Raw genomic sequence first — 21,305 nt, 5'->3', positions numbered from 1 at the left:
ATGTTGCTGGATGGTACATTGAAGCCGAATATCTACTTATTGACAGAATTATTTTCCTGAGGGCACCAGGACACTGGTAGGAAGCGTTCATTTTAGCTAATGACATCATAATGACGTGTGGAAAATATTGATTCGGTGTGCTGTAAGCGAAGTCGACGCTTTTGGAGCCAGTGACGCTTTGAAATCATACACTAGCAGCCTTCAGTGGTATTGCACTTTAAGGTACTTCTGCACTGGGTTTACTTTACTGACCCCCAGGTTAGCACAGAACTTTCTAAAATGTATATTGACAGAATTTGCTCTAAATTACAACCATCAAAATGTCTCTGAAACAACAAAACAGTTTGAAGAACTTTATGTAATAAAATAAATAAATAAAGTTCCATACTGTATATGCATTTATTCCACATTGCTGCACTGGGTGTGTATTTATTGGTCCAGTCAAGATTAAATGACCTTGTCCTACTTGGTGATTGGTGAGCAGTCTTGCCCAAGGGTACAGCTGATTGGCTGTCAATAAGCTATTAGGACAATACAGAGAAACAGAAACAATGGGGAGGAAGAGTGATGGAAAAGTGGAATGGGGACAGACAAAGAGGAACGGAAAAGAAAAAACTGTCTCTGGTCCATGTAGTTATCCACTGAGATTCCAAGTTTTATTACAGCCATGATATATTATGATGATGATTTATAGCCTTAAAAGTAGGTTATATTCTTGTTTTCATACAGCTAGAATGCTGACCGGACTGAAGCTAATGAATGCTAAGAATTAAGGAACCATTTTAGCTTCAAGCATTCTGAAAACAATTGCACGTACTAAAACTTACATTAGCATCATTGTTATATTGGCAAAATTCATCCCAAAAGTAAAACTGAATATAACACGTTTGAGCTAAAAACGGATGGATTTTGGAATCAATAATCTATATTCAAATATCTGAATGCATAAAGCTTCAGTATTTGTGCAATTACAAACTGTAAAAATGTTCAATATGGTGAATCCAGTCCATTATTTATGTGTGTTGCTGCTTTGTTGCCTTTTAAAAAGGTCATTCTGGGGAGCTTCAGCATGTGGTCACAGTAATTTATCCTCCAGCACTTTAGACACAGACACACACACACACACACTAAAATACCAACAAATACACACAGATATCGAGACTACTGTGATCAATGTATGTGGCACTGACAAACACACAATCACTCTGATGCTAAGCAGCCTCGAGGACACACAGTCCCATAGTGTTTGGCGTCTTACAAAACACACATTCACACAAACATGTGGCGCTGTGGCAGGTTGCTTCCGGCCTCGGGCTAAATCCAGAAATAAAGACAATAGAATAAACAGAAGGGGGAAAAAATGAGTGTGTGTGTGTGTGAGTTGTGTGTGTATAGGTGTGTATGAGTGTGTGTACGTTTGTCACCTCAGGGCTGCCAAGCACAGAAAATCTGTAGAAAATCCTGACAGACCAGGACCATGTTTGAGAAACAATGTGTATCTGTGTATGTGTGTATGACACAAACACACTTTGGCTAAAACATTTAATAACAGTTAACAACAGTAGAGCTGCAGCTTAATGAGGGAACAGGCCCGTCGGTGTGAAGGCAGCTGCATTAATTGCAGCCAACAGGAAAGATTTTCTCATTTAAATATGCAAATAAACACATTTATTACAGTTAATGAGACAGTTAAAAAATAGAGGCTATGCACTCTGGGAAGTTTGTCTGAGTCATAGTCGCTAATTTCAGTTGGTTTTCTTGCTGCGTTCACATTTGATTACTTCACATGTTCACTGTTTCGTGCTTAAGTATGCTTGTTTTTCCAAGATTTGACAACATTTTATGACGTCTGAATTCAGCCCCCAGTATTCTTATTGAATAACCAATAATAAATTCCAATAAGTGGGGTATTCTTAAAGAATGCTGCTTGGAAAATTTAAAAAGGAAAATTGAGCCTGAGTCTGGTTCTATTGAAAATTCCTTCTTGTTAAAAGGGAGTTTTTCCTTTCCACCACTGCCAACTGCTTGCTCATATAGGCTTGTTTGATTGTAGGGTTGTATTATTGTTGGGTCACCTTGAGGCGACTGTTATTGTTGCCGCTACACTGAAAAAAAGGGATTGGCCATCTCTTGGATTTATGTAAGCATCTTGCGTGTATTTAACACAATTGCCTCATGCTTTAAAGTTAAGTGTAACTATTTAGTGTAGAAACTACATGATATGCATGGGTAGATTAAATTGTTCATATCATGTTCTAGTGAAGTAAGTCAATAATATAGCAATGTTAAATCTTGCGACACTGCACGGGAAGGTATCCATCTCAGTCAAGTCGAGCAGCCGCCTCTACTTTTTTCGGTATACCAAAAAAAGTAAATTGGGTGGTTGTTACATTAAAAGTCTACCTTGTAATTTGAACACAAGAATGTCATGTTTCTATCTTGAACGTAACCAAATCATGTAGGATTTGTATGAAATTCAACAACTTAATTTGTTCTTGTTGAGATGACATGATACAATCTAGTAAGAGTGGTTAGTTGCTGGACTCATGAAATTGACAAGATCACATAAGATTTCAAGCTGCAGGAAAATCACTGGAGTTATAAGAGGCAGACAACTACACACTACACACACCACGTGCATGCTATCGCTATTTATTGTGGTTTAACCTGTCAAGTTGCCTCACAGCATCTATATGGGCTCTTTCTCTTAATAATGACAAGTAGTTTTACTGACATACCTTTATCTTTATTAAGTTTAAACATAAGACCTTGCAGTATGTGTCGTGTAAAGCATTGATATGAAAGTGAAAGTGTAAAAAAGACCTCAAAGGCAGGATTTTCAATAAAAGTGTAGAATGCTACAGAGTGATACAAAATTCTTTGAAAACATGCCAGCTGAATCCAGCTGACATAACATGACATAGACCTGTAGAGCTTGTATTTTCCTCTACTAAAACAACTTTTGATCAAACATCTGGGATATTTTTGTGTCCTAGTCAATTCCTGATAGCAATAATCTACAAAAACTCAAAACAACTTCACCAAAACATGACAATATTGGGTATACTGGCTATGGAGGGGGTTAGAATGACTGATTTTTATGGCTAGGTTCTTGTGGTCTTTTCAGTGGAGTTCAGAAAATAAACAGAAGAACAGATTGTTTTCGAGGCCCAAACCTAACCTGTGCTTAAACCTTAACTAAACAATCACCGAAAACAATAAATATTTAAAAATCATCAGTATTGCTTTTGTCTTATCTTTAAATCTGCAAATGCTCACATTGAAGACATTATTTATGTACAAGTGTCACAAGTGGAAGTCACAGGCATTGGATCTGTTCTGTTGTTTAGACCTAAAGATGTGTTACGTAAAAGACTGTTGGCTAAAAATTGCCAGATTTACCAGCTTTTACCTCACCACAAAATTATTTACTCCGTTGCTCTCTTTTTTGGCTACGTAGAGGAAATTTGTTCAGTTACTAAAGTCATGGCCACGACACATGTAAGGAAACAAAGACAGCTGTTATCATGTGTTTAGATTTATAAACAGTCAAGGATAAAGCAGAGTCAGTAGAGTCACTGCTATCTGCAGTGATGGACATCCTGCCAAGGAGTAAGAGAGACCAGTGCGTGTCTGTGTTTGTGCGTGTGCATGTGGTGGTGGTGGTGGTGGTGGTGGTGGGGGGGAACATACACCTTGACATCTGTCTGTAATTTATTATATACAGGCAGTGAGGAGAACGTGGGACTGCAAGAATTGTGATTCACATCTTATGTCTTTTTTTTTTTTACAATCTGCAAATTCAGAACTTGATTTTCTCTGAGTTTCTGAACTAAAGCAAGCTAATTTTTCAGGTCCTTGTTACACATTTTAGTCAGAAATCCTGCCTGACTAAAAGTAACTGATCCATTCAACTAAAAAAATACTATTGATTGATGAATCATTGTTAGATTTTTTTTTTTTAATGAATAATTTAGATGTAAACTTGATGATTTCAGGGAAAAAGAAGTGGTTTTGGAATGGTTAAAAAGCTATGTAGGGAATAGGCAACAATATGTACAAATAAATGAATATAAATCTAATTTGATGGATATAGCTTGTGGAGTACCTCAAGGTTCAGTACTGGGTCCAAAAATGTTTATTATGTACTTAAATGATATCTGCAGAGTATCGGAGATTTTAAAGTTTGTAATATTTGCAGATGACACAAATATACTGTGTTCAGGTGTGGAGTTGCCACAGGTTTTGGAAATGATCACACAGGAATTAACGATATTAAAGAAGTGGTTTGATATAAATAAATTATCATTGAATCTCGATAAAACCAAATTTATGTTGTTTGGAAACCAAAAGAAAAACATCGAAGTAGAAATATGTGTTGACAATGTATATTTAGAAAGAGTAAATGAAATAAAATTTCTTGGGGTGATCATTGACCACAAGCTCTGTTGGAAGCCACACATTACTTATGTTCGGGGGAAATTGGCACAGGGCATTGCCGTCCTGGGAAAAGCAAAGCATATGTTGGATCAGAAAGCACTGCACATTTTATACTGTGCTTTACTACTGCCATATATGAGCTACTGTGTAGAGGTCTGGGGAAACACATACAAAAGTAACACACAAACAATAACTATAATACAGAAAAGGGCCATTAGATTAATAAATAATGTAGGGTACAGGGACCATACAAATGCACTCTTTGTCAAAATGCAAGCTATTAAATTCCAAGACTTGGTGAAGCTTAAAACAGCGCAAATAATGTATAAAGTCAGAAATAAATTGCTTCCCAAAGAAATCTGTAAATTGTTCATAGAAAGAGAAGGTGGGTATAACTTAAGAGGGAAATGGAATTTAAAAATACAAAGTGCTAGAACAACTTTAAGAACTATGTCAATCTCAATTGCAGGAGTTAAATTATGGAACAGTCTAACAGAAGAAATAAAAGACAGTCAAAACATAAAACAGTTTAAAGTAAAATATAAAAACCTAATTTTAAATAAGTATAAGAATGAAGAAAACGGGGTTAACCCAGGATGGTAATGTTGCTGGTAATGGTGTTGCGGTTCTTTTTTGGTTGTTTTTTTGTTTTTTTGTTTTGTTTTGGTTTGTTGTTTTTCCATAACTTGTGTATCTGCAAATATACACATTCTGTATTTTTCATATGAAAGAAACTATACTGTGGTGGGGCTTGCTAATTTCTTGTTTTGATTTATGTATGTTATGTTTTGTTTTACTTCATATGTTTCATATGTTGTTTGTTTAATTTAAGACAAAAAAAATTAAATGAATGAGAGGTAAAACTTGAGGGGGTAGGGACAAATAAGTAAATACTTCAGCCTACTCCTTTTCAAACAAATAATGGAATGATATTTTGTAATGATTGTGAAGGCACATGTTTGAAATGTTTGAAATAAAAATGAACTGAACTGAACTGACTCATCTGCAGATCCAGAGGTTAAACTTATGTTCCCTGTTTGACCAGCATTAGTCAGGAACTTCCAACTGCAAACTATTTAAACACAAACAGCATCTGCTTAGCCAGCTGACCAATCAAAGACGAATGCACTGCCTCCACCAGACCGCTGCTGTTGCCCAGACCTTATTCCCACAGATCAAAATCGCAACCACAGCCGATGAAAGACAGTTCGCCTCAATCAGCCGGCCAGTTTATAACACGCTCAATGCCGTGTCGACCAAATCACACACTCTTTCTCTGCAGTCACAAACCAGAGCCAATCTGAGCTCGGCAGTCTGCTTTAACACAAACACTGCTTCCTGTCTGAGGTTCTGGATCTGTTTTGACTTGTGTGTTCAGACCTGGGAGATCTCCAGGTGAGCAAACACAACTAATTTCTACAAATAAACATCGGAGATGCAGTTTGTATCAACTGATTAACCAGATCTGACCAGGACACCGAATTGCCAGAACAACCACCACCATCCAGATGTGAAGAGTTTAGTCTTTTGATTAAACATTGACTTTGCAAAGTAGGATGAGCACATTGGCATCTGGATGTCATTTCATCCTGTCAAACACATCAGAGCTGCAAGACACTAACACATTTCAGACTCATAATATGTTAACCAGCAGATTTAATACTATTTTTAAATATTTCTTGGTTTTAAGTGAGTGTAGCACCAGATGTGAGAATTTTGCCTCTTTGGGGGTGGGGAGATTGTGACTGACAGATTGCTGGGATTGGGTGAGTTTTGTTAAGGGTTAATACATCCATATTTCACCTAAAGCCTAAGTAGAATTTCTTAGGCTATACAGCTTTCATTTGTCCAAGTTTTGACTTTGCTTGCTTCAGATTTTTGAAGACTCCTAAGTAAGAACTGGTCTTTAGGTAGAAAACATGTTCTTTTTAAATGCTGATATTCATCGCTGATGGTAAAGTAGAATAAATGTCTTTCTTTTTTGTAGTTTGTTAAACTCCTTTAAATAGGTCTTTGATCTTTCTGTAATTTCCTGAGTTATTACTCAAACTATGGCAATACTTATAAAGACAAAACTTGTTTTACGTAAATTTTAACACAGTGCACTTGGGCGTGAAAACACATAATTGTGTAAAACCTAGAGGCAGATTTGACCTAAAGAGTGCTACAACCGAAATAAGCTTGTAAGCTCACCTGTAATTGCAGGAAAAGAGACAAAACCATGCAAGGCATAGCTTATTTTAAACAAGTTTTTGCCTCTAAGCTTATATCTAAATCTTTTTTTAACCATGGCAATGTATGATGAAAGAGTGGCACACATACGACCATGTGAATATGGTTTGAAAAGCCGTCCTTTAACCAGGTCGTTATTGCTACATATCACAATCCAACCTTCACCACAGAAATGGCAGATTGGATTAGTCTTTTGGAAATCATGGATATATGAATATTTTATGTTCAGGCTGTGTAACCCTTGTGAATCCTAACTAATAAAGGTGCTGTTAAAAAGGCTGGTAAGCAAAACAAATTCTGTACAAGTGCTGTTTGCCATTTAAATAATAAGCTGCAGTCCAATTTTTTTCCTTTTGGAGAACTATCAACACGTGGATGTATGTGTGTGTGTGTGTGTGTGTGTGTGTGTGTGTGTGTGTGTGTGTGTGTGTGTGTGTGTGTGTGTGTGTGTGTGTGTGTGTGTGTGGTAACTGTATTTTAAAAGTAAAATCTCTGTGTGAAGTGTGTTGACTTGTATATACTCTGCCTCACCTCGCTCTCAGTTCTGTTTGTCCTTTAACAAATTACTGGCAACAGTAATCTCACTCTGTGTATTTTACTCGCACAGACTTTCACACGCACACACAAGAAACACACACTTGGCAGTGCCGTGTGGAGTGTTGTAAGGAATGAATGAAAGAGTGGAAAGTGACCGTTGAGGTCGATTTAAACTCAGATGGAAAAAAGCCAAAACATACAAAAGCACGCGCGCAAACTTCTCTAAATGAATGAGCACCACTCAATTCTGAAAGGAAGATTCAGCAATAATTTTAGGGAGAAATTATTGCTGAAACTGTTAGAAAAGGTACTGAAAAGGTAATGTTCCTCCACATTACGATTACTAACTTTGGTTTTACCTTGCTGACTCCTGGCCCTACTTTTAAATTTTAAAAAAGAGATATGTGGCTAAGACTCAATAAAATACACTTTGAGTACCACGTCTACTTCAACATCCAAAGGTAGACACCAGCCTCCTAAGCCAGCATGACAATCTTCAGGTAAGTCTGGCTTTCTTTGCGCTTTTACGCACGAAAAGAAAACCAGAATTTTCTTACCTCGGAGGCTCTGAATCTTCACTACCACCTCGGCGGGCTCTCGCAGACTGCGCGCCAGGTACAAACGCCCCGAATCCCGCTCGATCTGGACTGGTGAGTCGGCTTCGGATATCACTTCAAACCACCGTTGATCGAACCTCTGGTCAGGAACTGTGAACACTAGGTCGCCAACTCTGACGTGGTCCGGAACGGTAACTGTGTAGGTCAGCTCCTCGGACAGAGCCCGCGGCATCCGTCGCGCTCTGTTGGACCGGCGGACGTTGATGCGCAAGAACACCGGCTCACCTATCAGTGCTAAATCTCCTCCGTCCTTCACGTAAATGCGCAAAGTCACCTGGCTGAATCCAGCGAGAGATCCTGCTAGGCTCACTTGTCCGTTTTGTGGATCCACGTGGAGCAGGTACAAGTCCGGTGATGCGTAAAAAGTGACATGTCCATTGCTCTCCGCGTCACCGTCCTTTGCGTCAAAGCGAGCCAGCTCGGTTCCGGGCGGCGTTAATTCATCTACTTCAATCGTCTTGTTCCCGCTGGTAAACAGAGGGATGTTGTCGTTCTTGTCGGACACCTCAATCTGGACGATGGCTCGTCTCCTCATACACCGAGTTGGCAGCTCCACCATCAGTTCGTACATAGCTATAAACTCCCGGTCCAGTGCTTTTGCGGAGACCAAACATAATTGCGCTCGATGGACCCGATGCCCGCGGTAGTGAACAAGTCTGAAATCTGACGCGTAATCTCCCTTCAAACTGGCAGTGAGGTTCGCACCGGGGCAGTTTGCAGCTGTGACAGAAATTACCACCCCTTCCACTGGCGTCCCAGCTGGAGAGTTCTCCGCTATCTGGCCGAAGTAGCGCGCTGGATGTCCGTGCTGCGCAGACAGACACACCGGTGAGACGTGAAGCAGCAGGAGCGGGAGCAGGCATAGGGTGTGCAGGATAACCGGCCCAGTTACGGCTTTGGTCATGTTTCCATCAAACCCGTTTCACTTGCACAAGATAGCAAAGTGTTCGCTAACGGGTCTCTGTTTCTTAAAATGACCCAAACAAAAAGATTTTACGCATAAAAAAGAATAGTTATCTCCAGGAAAGCGCAAAGTTCCCCAAGGAAAAAAAATCCAATAATCTAAATATTCCCATAAATTATGCCAGTTTAACTTGTAAATCAGTTAAATTGTCACAGGTAAATGTGATTGCTAAGAAGAGCTCAAAGTCCATCTAAAATGCAAGGAAAACATCAGTAACACTATCGTTCAGCGCTCTCCTCTCCAGTTAATTAAGAATGAAATGACAAGAGACTTTTACGCGCAAATAAGATAGGTCTTCTTCCCCACTGCTATTGAAAAAATATGGATTAAGCAATAAAAGTATTATTAAAATAAGCAAGTCTTCAGAGCATATTTTTCTTAGTCCAGCTGCAGTATTTCCAAGTTGGTCCAGCGTGTCTGGAGCGTCGCCACTGGAGGATGGAATAGACTAACGGGCACAGAGATACCCAACTGCCTCCATGTGGATCTGATGGCACCGCCTACCAGCGTGGAAGAGAGAAACTAATCACGAAGCAGGAGCAGCACTGAGTGACAGGATGAAAGACCCACCCACTGACAGGCTGAGTCAGCGGATGGGGAAAGAGAGCAGAGAGAAAGGGACCAACAGGGAGGTGGGGTTTGTGGGTAACGTTAAACCTTTCTCATCACGGCCATGGCAAATTTGAGACGATTTTCAATCAAAACTGAGGACCCCGATAATCTCTACCAGATTTACACAACACACGCTGATGCAGGTTCAGCAGGCCATTATAAAAAAGGGATAGTCTTTTCTCCAAATGAACTAAAATAACTTTTATTTGTTGGTTTGCTTTGTTTCTCATAAATGAAACACGTCAAAAAGTATTAAAAAGATCTCAAGTTAACTTAACCATTTGCTACATCAAGTTGCACAATAACTGAGGAGTAACCCCACATCGTTATCAGAACATAATTTTATTCCCACTATAAGACAAAAGAAATCCTCCAATCTGTTGTGACCTTTATGAACATACTGCAGCATGAGATACATAAGCCTCTGGTTTAAACTGTCAATAATCACTGTTGAAACATAATTAATCCTTTGATTCATATGGTAATTCTATTGGTTTGGATTTGTGTTAAGCAGAAAAAAGCAACAACTAACAACAAGTTGAATGTGATTAGGAAAGATTATGGTTTGGCTTGAAATGAGAACTTTAATTTCATGCAACCATTACAGTCATCTTTACAGTAATAGCATGTGGTAAGGTTATAAAAAGGTCATAGCTAAAAACCACAAGTGATTATCAATTTGAAAAGGAAGAGTAAATTCCTGTGTTAACAGCCATTCATTAACCCCAACATCCCTCCTATTGTGACGTTGCTGTAGTGTCACTAAATGTAGTAATTTGTTAATGTCATTGCCAAACTGCTTGGCAGTGCAGTGGTTAACACTGTTGCCACACAGCAACAGGATTCCTGGCTCAAACAGGCTTGCTAGCTTGAGTTTTCTGTGTGGAGTATGCATGTTTTTCCTATGAAAGTCCAAAGACATAGGTTTTAAGTTAACAGGTAATTCAGGATTATAACAACCTTACACTGCACTCCAGTGTTAGCTGGAATAGGCTCCAGCCCCTTGCCCTGACAATTGGTTAAGAAAATAAACAATCAATCTCATAATGTTCACATCCACTAGAGGGCGCTGTCACCTGAACGTCAAAATGAGATTTTGAGGCATTTACTGAAACTACTAATATTACTATACTGTTTTCTCGTGATTCCTACAAGTCAACCAAAGCCATACTATAACTAGTAATGTATTAATATTTTGGTAAAAATGGTATGGACTCATTTATCATGTCCGTATTACAAAACAAGAAAATAAGCCTGTTGGTCTCCTGGTTTGGTATTTCCAGTCAAGAGGTTTGGAAATGAGCAAACACTAACATTAGCTAAAAATTCCATTATATAAACTGCAGGTTAGTCAGCGTGTCTCTTTGGAATACATGCACTACAGATGTTCCACTGAACATGTATTACAGTGCCTAACATAATATTCTTACACAATATTGAAATTATTTTTCAAGTTGCAGCATTTTAAAGTGTTGACTCTTAACCAAATGCAACAAACAAAGATCTTTGTTACATTTACTGTCTTCAGTTTGATTAAACTCAACAAGTCCTATCACAATCAGAAGACTTGTAAGTTGGTAAGCTTCCAAAAAAAGGTCTAAATGTAAACTTGCTGCTGTACAATCTTTACTGTGTACAGTCATATTTTATCCAACATGATATAACACACCGTCACACATGAAAATCAACTATCGTTCGCGGATCTTTAACATTCACATAACAAAACTCTGTTTTGACAATTTACTTCCCCCCCCCCCCCCCCCCCCCCCGTTCATTTCCTGTGTGTCCTGTTTATCAGATCAAACTGTGCCAATAACTGGCTTGAAAACCCTTAGTCTGCATGTCGTTTGCTGTTTCCTGTCTGCAGTAATGGCAGCGGCCCGTAGCAGTGTAATTTATCAGTGGTTCAAAGATTTCAAGTGACAAACAATCTAGTTCTTCACACACATTTTCCCCTCTGTTAGAGATTAAATCAGCCACGTGCGTGTTTGCCTCATGCAGGAAATCCCTCTGAAGTTTGCAAAAATGAGAACTTGTGTGCTTGTGTTCATTTTATTATCATTCATAAAAGCAAAATGAAAACTTTCTCAAGCCTTTGATCACAGACTGGAGGGCGAGAGGAAGCAAGTGAAATGATGTGAAGTGAAATGACATGCAGAATGAAGGAAATCAATTTAATATGTGAGCCCAAAAAACCCAAAAAAATGCTCCCATCTGTGTTCAAGAACAGAGTTCGGTGCGGTATGAAGTTGTCCTGCGTTGTGACAACTGAAATTGAAGTGAAACCAGAAGTCTGTGGTTCTGTTCTGGTACGAGAATCTCAAAGAAAATACCATTGGCATTACTAAAGAACTAACTTTGAACAGAACCACAATAATGTGTATTGTGGCTTACTTCATTTTCATATGTTAAAATAGTACTTTCTTGGGTAAAGTCCCATTTTTTTCTTGAATTTTAATTCCTCTTGAAATCTCCACTGAAAACTATTTCTTATTAGTCCTTGAAGTCTAGAAAATGGCATCTTCGCGGGACCTTCATGAATGAATGGATGGTAGTTGAAACCTGTCTGTGGTAACAACAGAAGGAGAAGACTGAGCACTGTGGAAGTTTAAAAATCTGAATGTAGTGTAGTATTTTCCTGCGGAAAACAAGGGCACATTAAGACATCTGGTCTCATATATCAGAGTGCAGACTGAAGCGTACGGTCAGTTCAGTCTGCATGTATTCCAGCCTGAAACAAAGCAGCATTTTTTCCCCCTTTTTTAAGCAATCACAAGCAGAATTTGTGATCAGCTTGACATTCTTGTGTTTGCAATTTAGCTTAAGTTCTCTGAAGCTCATGTAGCAGTGAGCCACTGCTTCAGGTCTCAGTTTATTCGTGCTGATTTGCCTGTGCAGACTCGCATGCACTAAGGCGACACGATGGCTGCACATTCAAGTCAATCGGTCATGCTTCTTCAAGCCCTCTATCAGGAAACAACCAAAAAGAGGAACCTAATTTGAGTTACAAAAAAAAAGTCAAAACTTCACTGCACAAATCAGATATAATGCTCACAGAGAACAACAACAAAAAAAATTGTATGAGTGGCTCAAACAGAGAGGCTAAAAGCTTGGAAATAGGCATGCAGCTCCACTGTTGATGTTCCCGTGCTGTGTCTTCAGTTGGTGGATAAAATATCACAGCAACATGTTGAGTTTCTAAATGACGGATGGAACGTGGCTGAGCAGGTAAATCCTTCTTACACCTGTGTTAACATTAGTCATAGTTGATTGGATTGAAGGAGGTTGGTGCCAAATCCCCCTAAAATATTTCAGTCTTCCAAACCAGCCCAGCTTTAGAGAATGACAAGCAGTGCTGGCTTGCTTTTTGAAGAGACTTCTGTTGCAGTAAAGCAGAAGAGGTGTGACGGCTAATGATCTCAACCATCATGGACAAAGGACAAACCACAAACTTTATTTTAAAACCTTCAAACAAGTTGAAGTTTTCTTCAAACATCTCCTCGAAAACAAGATGTCCTAAATCTCAAAAATGTAAAGATTATTATATTATCTTAAATATCATTTGCACATATTTTACAAAGTTCTTCAATTTGTACACACGCTTCAGTTTTCAGTAATATCCCTACTGTCTAAACTTCAAATCTCTCAGAAAAAAAATATCCCACTGTCCAAAAAAGTATTCACGTTTTACAAATGACATTGACTTACTTTTACTCTTGAAGGCATCATCTTGGCCTCCAGTAACCCTGCGAGTAATCTTGGAGTCAGTTTTGACTAGCATATGTCCTTTAACAGCACACATTCTTTCATCTGCATGATATTGTCAAAATTAGAAAAATCCTATCTCAGAGTGATGCTGAAAGTCCATCCATTTATTACTACATCTATTACTTGAGCTACTGTAATTCATTATTATCAGGTTGGCATAAAAACTACCAGAAATGCCTTTAGTTGATTTAAAATGCTGCAGAGAGCGGTCTAATAAGAACTACAAAAAGAGAACATAGCTTCTTGGCCCCCTGCTAATTCTAGAATTTAAATTCTTGAATTTAAAATCCTTCTCTTCATATACAAAGTCATGAATAATCAGGCCCCATCTTATCTTAGCTCCCAGTTTGGATTCAAGACACAGACACGCCTCCCACTGTTAAAATAAGGCTTAAAAAAAGACACGAAACAGCACATTTTTAGCAGATTTTATATAAAATTAAGAGTTTTGTAATTTATTTTGAAAAAAAAAACTTGACTACATAACTAATGAGTTATTTTCTCAATGGCTGCAAAACTATGCTAAACTTTGGTTAGTGCAGAGGTCTGCAACCTTTAACACCCAAAGAGCCATTTGGACCCGGTTTCCATGCAAAAGAAAACACTGGGAGCCGCAAATTCTTTTTGACATCTAAAATGAAGATATCACTGTATATATTGTTTTTTACTTTTATGCTTTGTGTGAACAACTAAGGTGTGTTTCTTATGAAATCCATGAAGAGCTACAGAGAAAATTAAATTTTATTTATGTAATTAACACATTTTGAACTCTTAAAGAAATATAATAAAAGGAAAGACACCCAGCTGAACTAAAATGATCCATGTAGCAAACAAAAACTGTTGTGAGCCGCCACCCTTATATCGCCTTTGGGCTTTTGGAGCCTTGGCCTGGCTTTTAAAAAAGTAATTGGAAAAAAAGCACTATGCTGCTAAAAACAGAAAAATAGATATTTGCAAAGTTCTGCCTAAATATGTATTTTACCTGGTTAATGTGTGTGGCGGGGCGTGGTCTGACGCGCCGCTGCAGGGGAGGCGGACGCACCTGAGCGGCACCCGCAATCACGCCTCGCCGCCTTAACGTCTGTGCTATCTGTGCTGTTGTGTTGGTATGAGTCGGTCTGTGAGCTGAAAAGCTACAGCCGGCTGTATGCGAACAGCAACTGTATGTGAAAAGTGGTCAATAAAGAGATGTTGAAAAGCATGTTCATGGAAACATCGTCGGGTCTGCTGTGATATGTTTACAATGGGACTTCTGCTCCTGAACCTCTGCGCACAGCGTCTGCAAATCGGGGCTGTATGAAGTCACTTTCATCTTTACGCAGGTCTGTAAGCAGTCATCTGTGAGGCGTGAGCGGTGTTTGTTTTTAACATAGTTCATGGTGGAGAATAGCTGCTGACATAATGTGGATCCGAAGATCCATAACTGGCCTACCTGAGGTTGAAAGTCTCGATAAATGCACGGCGTTTCGGCGGGTATACCAGCATCCGTGAGTGTGACGCTTATTTTGAACGATGAAAAAATAATAGAATATAATTTCATTTTTATATTTCAATATCACAATAATCTTCCAATTTAGAACTACAAGTTAAAAAAGAACTAACATAAATAAAAAACACTTCAGCTAAATACTTCTAATTTATTTTCCCAAACCACGCAGAGCCGCACTATAAGGACTAAAGAGCCGCATGCGGCTCCAGAGCCGCAGGTTGCCGACCCCTGGGTTATTGGATGGAGCTCCCCCAGTAACGCTTGTTTTATTGTACAGCGGTTATGTCCATTTGCGTATGCATTTGCCTATGGAAAGCCTAGAGACAGGGGTTTTCAACCTATGCAAACATACTCTATGCAGCACTCCAAAACCCAAATCTGTGCAAAGGTTGAATGCTATTTGGTTAACAAGTGGGCTGGAAGGGGGAAGGGCGTGACATGCTTCTTCACCAGCAACAGTAGAGGCATGAAAAAACATCAAAGATCAGAACAGCATGAAAAGCACAGACAGTGGCTGTAGCAGATACCTTTTATTGCTTTTAACAGTCAGTTTCATTTCAGGTCCTTTTATGTTATAACTGTGCTCTTCTCCACGGCTGGCTGATGGCCCAGCAACAGCACAGGCTGCTTGTTCCTCATACTTTGGACACTGCCTCCATCTGGCAGAACAGGGTCTCTGCCGGTAGACAGGCTCAGGTCTGTTAATGTAGTGTCAATGGAGAACCACGTTGTGCTTCTCTGGATCATTTGCTTAAAGATTTTCCCTGCTTAAACCTACCCACACTTACTAGATGATTTTCTGTGAGTTGGGTATTTTGGAAGTGGCAATGAGTTCACCGTGCCAAGTACATGTGGAGACCATCAGCTGCAGGTACACCTAACTGTTGCCAACAATCTAACCTCCAATCTAACTGTCCCATGTTTGAAATGTTGAATGAAATTATGTAATCTAAACAAGTCACTTTACGATTCATATCCATAGTTGCTATTTGACTAATAAGGCATAAACCTGAGATCAGACACATATAAGTATTTTTATAGTACTTTTAATGAAAGACAGTGTAATATTACTGACTTTGTTTTAAAGAAGTTACCATTCACTTGTTTGTGACTTATATTTTGACTCAGGTTACTTCACAGAAGATGGCAGAGTGTCACTCTGTTCAGATTAACTTTAAATAGACATGTAAGTCATGTCAGTCTGCTGCTGCTTTCTGAGAGGCACAATCATTTACACCTGACCTGTGAAAATAGAAAAAAATGCCAAATACAAAAGCATCCAAAGTGGCCTTTCCCCTTTTATGCTAATCCTCAGCTCTCTGTTCCTGTTACGCATATCTACACACAATAATGGTCGAGATTTTCAAAAGAAAAATTTAAATATCCTGGAGCTGGGTTTTGTGCACAGTTGAAAACTCTTGAGGTGCAATTTCAGTATACCAGCAGGAGGGCAGTGTCAGAAGCTGTGTAAAATACAGTAGGTTGTGTGACAAAAGCACAGACAGCACATAATGGTGGGGGAAGGAGTTAAATCCACTGATTTCCTGTTCTACATGTGGAGAGCACCTTTGACAGCATGTTTGTATTAATACTTATGCCGTCTTCTCAAAGACAGGAGTCCAGCTGCATTCCTTTCTCATGGACTGGAACTGTGATTCAGACGTCCGTGGTGAATCTTTGTCGACACTACAACATAACCTACATAAGTTGCCAATACCATTATCACCATTTGTGCTTTTGTGTGGTGTCTTTATATGTTACTTTCCATTTCATATTATTATCTTAGTGGGTGGATTACTTTATATTATAATTGTGGAAAACTACAGCACACGAGGAGCAGGAGGCGAATGTAAGGTAAGTTTGTTTTTGTTTTTTTCCCCCAGAGAGATATTAATGAGTATTAGGATTTCTGATCATGCCACAATAGGAAACTTAGTTATGGTTGTGACATAATGCCAATGTAGCAACCTATCATCTTGTTTATTTAACTGGGGGTAACTGTTAATCTAAATAGTGCTGATCACATCATGTGGACCTATGCAAAAACAATAGGGACATGTTCTCATTCACACATTCTTCATCTATATGCTGATCTACTTTGGTTTTAGTTTGTTGTTTTCCATTGAGTGATTAGTTCCTTCTCTAATTCTTCTCTCTAATAAGCAGCAACCAACCACCCAATCAACCCAGTGACATCATACTCTCTTACTTCAGTGCTACACTTAATACACAGATTGTTAAATCCAGTTTTTCAAACAATGTTTAGTCTGTGACAGGAGTAGGTGTACATTGGGGTTAATACTTTACCTTACTATACTTTAGAGTAACAAGAATGTGTGTAAGAGGTGGGAACTCATAGCCTTTTGTGACTGACCTTGTTGCATTAATATTTCTGGGAGTTCCTTTCTCAAGGCCCAAATACAGGGAGGAGACTATTTAAATAAACTGCTGATTAACTATTGTTTGGGACATTTTACTGCTAATTGCATCAACAACACAGAAAAGAATTCTTCCTGTTAAAAGGGAGTCTTTCCTTCCCACTGTTGCCAAGTGCTTGTTTATTATGGATCTTTTGATTGTTTGAGCTTTCCTTCTATTACAGGGTCTTTACATAGCAATATAAATCATCCTGAGGTGACTGTTGTTGTGAATAGGTACTACATAAACATAACTGAATTGAATTCAAGTTAATTTGTGTAAAGGTTCTGACGCCTCTTCAGTACAATTGACCTTATTTTAGAGCACCGCCTCATTTTCTGTAAGTGCCCGCACATGTATGCATTTATTATAATAAGTCCCTAAATATAAATGTAATGCCCTCTCTAGGTTTAAGTTATATAAATATCTGGAGTAAAGTACAAAAGTTTTCTCAGATTTTCTAAAAAGGTTTGGTTTTCCAAAATTTGCAAAAACTTCCCATTGTTAGGGACCTGCCCATGTTCTACCCACGTTAACTTAGTTTCAGTATTTCAGTTGTTAAAGTTTCCCAGATTATGGCTCAAATATGACATTGTCATCTATGGAAGCAAGTTGGAAAAGGTTTAATAAACCAAGGTGTCTTTTATTCTGGTTAATTACCATAATATGCCATAACAGGCCTTGGCTCAGTTACATTCACTGATGATATATGTTTTTACCCAGCGGCAGCTTTGCTAAATATACCCGTTGTACTACACACACCTTGACAACCTGCGATCACACTGGGCTCATTTCATTATGCTGCATGATGGGATTTCACCACATGCAAACGGGTTTAATTAAGCCGAAAGTTATTAGTCAGTGGAGTGTGAGTGAATGGATATGTAAATGTGCAGTGGTGCAAAGAAAAATCTGATCGCATGTATAATTGGATGCAAGATAAAGAGGCTTAATAGCACGGTGGTGAGCTTGCAGTGTGTCATTAGCTGACAGATAGATGCAATGTAAACATGATTGCCTACAAGTTTATTCAGACAGAAGTGATCGGATTATCTGAAATCATTTTCACAACAAGGTAAAGACAAAAGGCCAAAAAGTTAAAATAAAGATCTAGAATTAATAAGAGATTTCATTTCAACAAGTTTCCTCTTAACCTGTAAAAAGTTCAGAATCACGTTATCGAGACTCTTCCTTGTTCTCTCCTGCCGAGGAGAGAGGAAAAAAGCGAGTGAGCTGTGATGAAAGAGTGGACTGAGTGGTTTTGACAGGACATTCGACACCGTCTTCTCCGTCACACTGCTTCACTGTAGGCCTTGACTGCGGTGATTTAGCTTCAGACAGCTGTCAAGTACAGAGTAAGAGGAAGGCGGAGGAGGAGTGGGTCAGAAAGGTGATGGTTTAAATCCCCAGACTGAATAGGGCAAAGGTAGAAAAGTGAAGGTCTCTAAAATCAAACTCCAGAACCTAATATGGTTTGATAGACACATCAAATCAAACTGATGCGGCAATGCTAAACAGATGTGAATTGTTAAAAGAAGGTTCTAATAATTTACATGATAGCAAATTAACAACCAGTTAACTATAGCTGACGATCATTTATTGCTTTACCAGATGCTTTGTAACCCTCATGCAAGCTCCTACAAGCTTTCAGTTCTTGAGGGGAACAGACCAAGTGTATGACAGTGATACTGACAGTGAGAACATTTTGTTTGCTCCACACTTTGGAGGGAAAAACATTATGGTTATGTACCTTGCATTTATTTATACACTGAGACATGCCTTCGGTATGATAAAGGGAGCCTAAATCGACAGAGGATCTTCATGAAGTGCACAACTGGTGCTGACTGATGCCTGACAAACTGTCAGCCCGGGTGTCAGACAGGACGGATCAGTTCTTCTAACCAGTGGACTAGTCAAGTATTTCCCTGGACATGGTGTTGTTCTGTTGCTGTTCGGTTTGCTTATAAGAGATCATCTGATTGTTGGGATTTTCTCTGTTTTCTTTGTATTATTGTAGGATCTTTACCTCACAATATAACATGCTTTGAAGCAACTGTTTGACTAACAAAATAAATAAATAAATAAATAAATGGATAGCTAAATAAAATTGAACTGAACTGCATCACAAACTTGAATTAAATTGAATTCAGTTTTGACTTTTATGACTTTTTTTATCACCAGAAAAAACAGATAACAGACATAAGATTATATTTAATAAGTTTGCTTTGCCTCATTCCCTGTATTGAAATCGCCCAACCACACAGTCAGACATGATCATCAGTAGCACCAACACTCTTCCCTATTATCTCATGAAAGGTCATTGTTTATTTGTAAAGTTTCTTTCATGAAGTTTTGTGCTAGGCTCATCATAGGACCAAGGAAGTTTTTAGAGAGGAGTCTCAGAGGTAATATTCTCTGGGAATAGAGCTTATGATATTCACACAGATATGAACAAATGTGCACTTGATTTCAGCCAAATGGCAGAGAATGCCGATCACACAGATGGACGGAGGAGACCACCAGCAGCTTTGTTGGAGTTAGTGGGGTTCAACACATGTACAGTGATATGAATACCACAGCTATCGCTTCCTGTGACCTACATAAATATCTAGATATCAATCCAGATTTCTTTGTTTTCTTTTTTTCTGTTCATTAACATAAATATCGAATCTGCCAGTCACATGACAACAGCTCCATATATTTGAGCATCCAGACATGGTCAAGGCAACCTGCTGAAGTTCAAACAGCAGGGGGAAGAAAGGTGATTTCAGTGACTTTATAGGTGGCATGGTTGCTGGTGCTGATGAGCTGGTCTGAGTATTTCAGGAACTACTGACCTACTGGAATTTATTTATTCAAAGATACCCTGAAAGCACAACTGAACCTTGAAACAGCCTTCCTGCAGCAGTAAAAGACCATACTGGATGTCACAGCTGATAATATGAGAATGAGGCTACAATTTCCCTGGGTCATGGAAACTGAACAATAGAAGACTGGAAAAACACCTTGTACAGAACAGAGTCGGCATCAGTAACCACAGATGTGACATTGGTTGCCAAGTGGCTTGCAGAGCATAACAATATTGTAGGTGAGTGGAGAGAGGTTAAATAAGTGCAGTGCATGTGAGACTTGACGATAGGATCAGGGTCCTTCAGCATTTACCTGGAATTAAGGAACCCAGAGCCACCCACCATTATATAACATGTAGTGGTATTGTAACAAGTTACTAAGTGCACTTACAGTATTGCTCAAAACAACAGGAAGCACTAGCTATACTTTAGTTATCATAGTGTGTCTAGGTTATAATCCTAAAAGCATAAAGTTTTAAAAATCTTGGTTTTTGTTAAATTACTTTTAAAATCTGCCACACTTGGAGATATGAGAGCAGTGGTAAAGTTGTGCCAGATCAGGCACCAGTGAACCGTTATCCTCATCCTCTCAGTCAGCACACATGGTTTAAATTAAGAAGAGGAAGACGACTAGGAGGAAGGTGAGTGACAGTTATCCTCCACCCTCCATCTGTCCAAAATGTCAGGCAGCAATCTGAGAACCATCAACCTGATGGACAAGTGAGGAACACGTGTGTGTGTGTGACCGTGTGTGTGTAGCAGATGAATTACAGGCTCCAAGTGACATTTTCAATTGAGTGGTATTTCCCTGTAAGTACAAGGCTGAATCTCACTGCAGCAGGTGAGTGACGAGTTTGTGACAGTCACAAACTATGTAATTTCTACTCTCTTTCTTGCTCACACACACACACACACACACACAGATGTGCACATGTGCGCACACACACACAATTATGACCAGCAACAGTAATAATTATGGCTGATGAATGAGTAAAAAAAGAGAAAACTGGCAGAGTAAAACACTTGATGTTGATGGCCATTTAACTCTTCAGTGTTGGAACAGAGACAGCACACACACACACACACGCACGCACGCACACACACACACACACACACACACACACACACACACACACACACACACACACACACACAAATAGAGGATTCTTTGAAGCTATTTCTTCCCACCCTGTGTTAATAATGGTGTTTTTGAAAGTGCTGTCAATCAACTGGTGTTTGTACTGCACACCAACAGAAAGACGGGTATAGGATGTGAGATAGTTTTGCATTCAAAAATAACTTTGGTGATTTGTTGAGACGGGCGAAATGGAAATGCAAAAATGTAAAAATAATTTACTCTGTCACTAAAAAGTTTTTAC

At 39.0% G+C, this 21,305-nt stretch overlaps 1 protein-coding gene across 1 annotated transcript in view; it reads right to left on the bottom strand.

Moving 5' to 3' along the window:
• The window catches only part of si:dkey-22o22.2 (neural-cadherin), a 138,630-nt gene extending 129,418 nt beyond the window's left edge, over positions 1-9,212 (bottom strand). The window contains exon 1 of the mRNA XM_004551080.3: positions 7,767-9,212. Coding sequence (XP_004551137.3) covers positions 7,767-8,730 — 964 coding nt within the window. The 5' untranslated portion in view covers positions 8,731-9,212. The remainder of the gene's footprint in view (positions 1-7,766) is intronic.
• Positions 9,213-21,305: the final 12,093 nt, after the last annotated feature.

The sequence above is a fragment of the Maylandia zebra genome, linkage group LG11 (assembly GCF_041146795.1).
Source record: "Maylandia zebra isolate NMK-2024a linkage group LG11, Mzebra_GT3a, whole genome shotgun sequence".
Lineage (NCBI taxonomy): Eukaryota > Metazoa > Chordata > Actinopteri > Cichliformes > Cichlidae > Maylandia > Maylandia zebra.
This window is presented reverse-complemented; position numbering and strand designations above follow the sequence as displayed.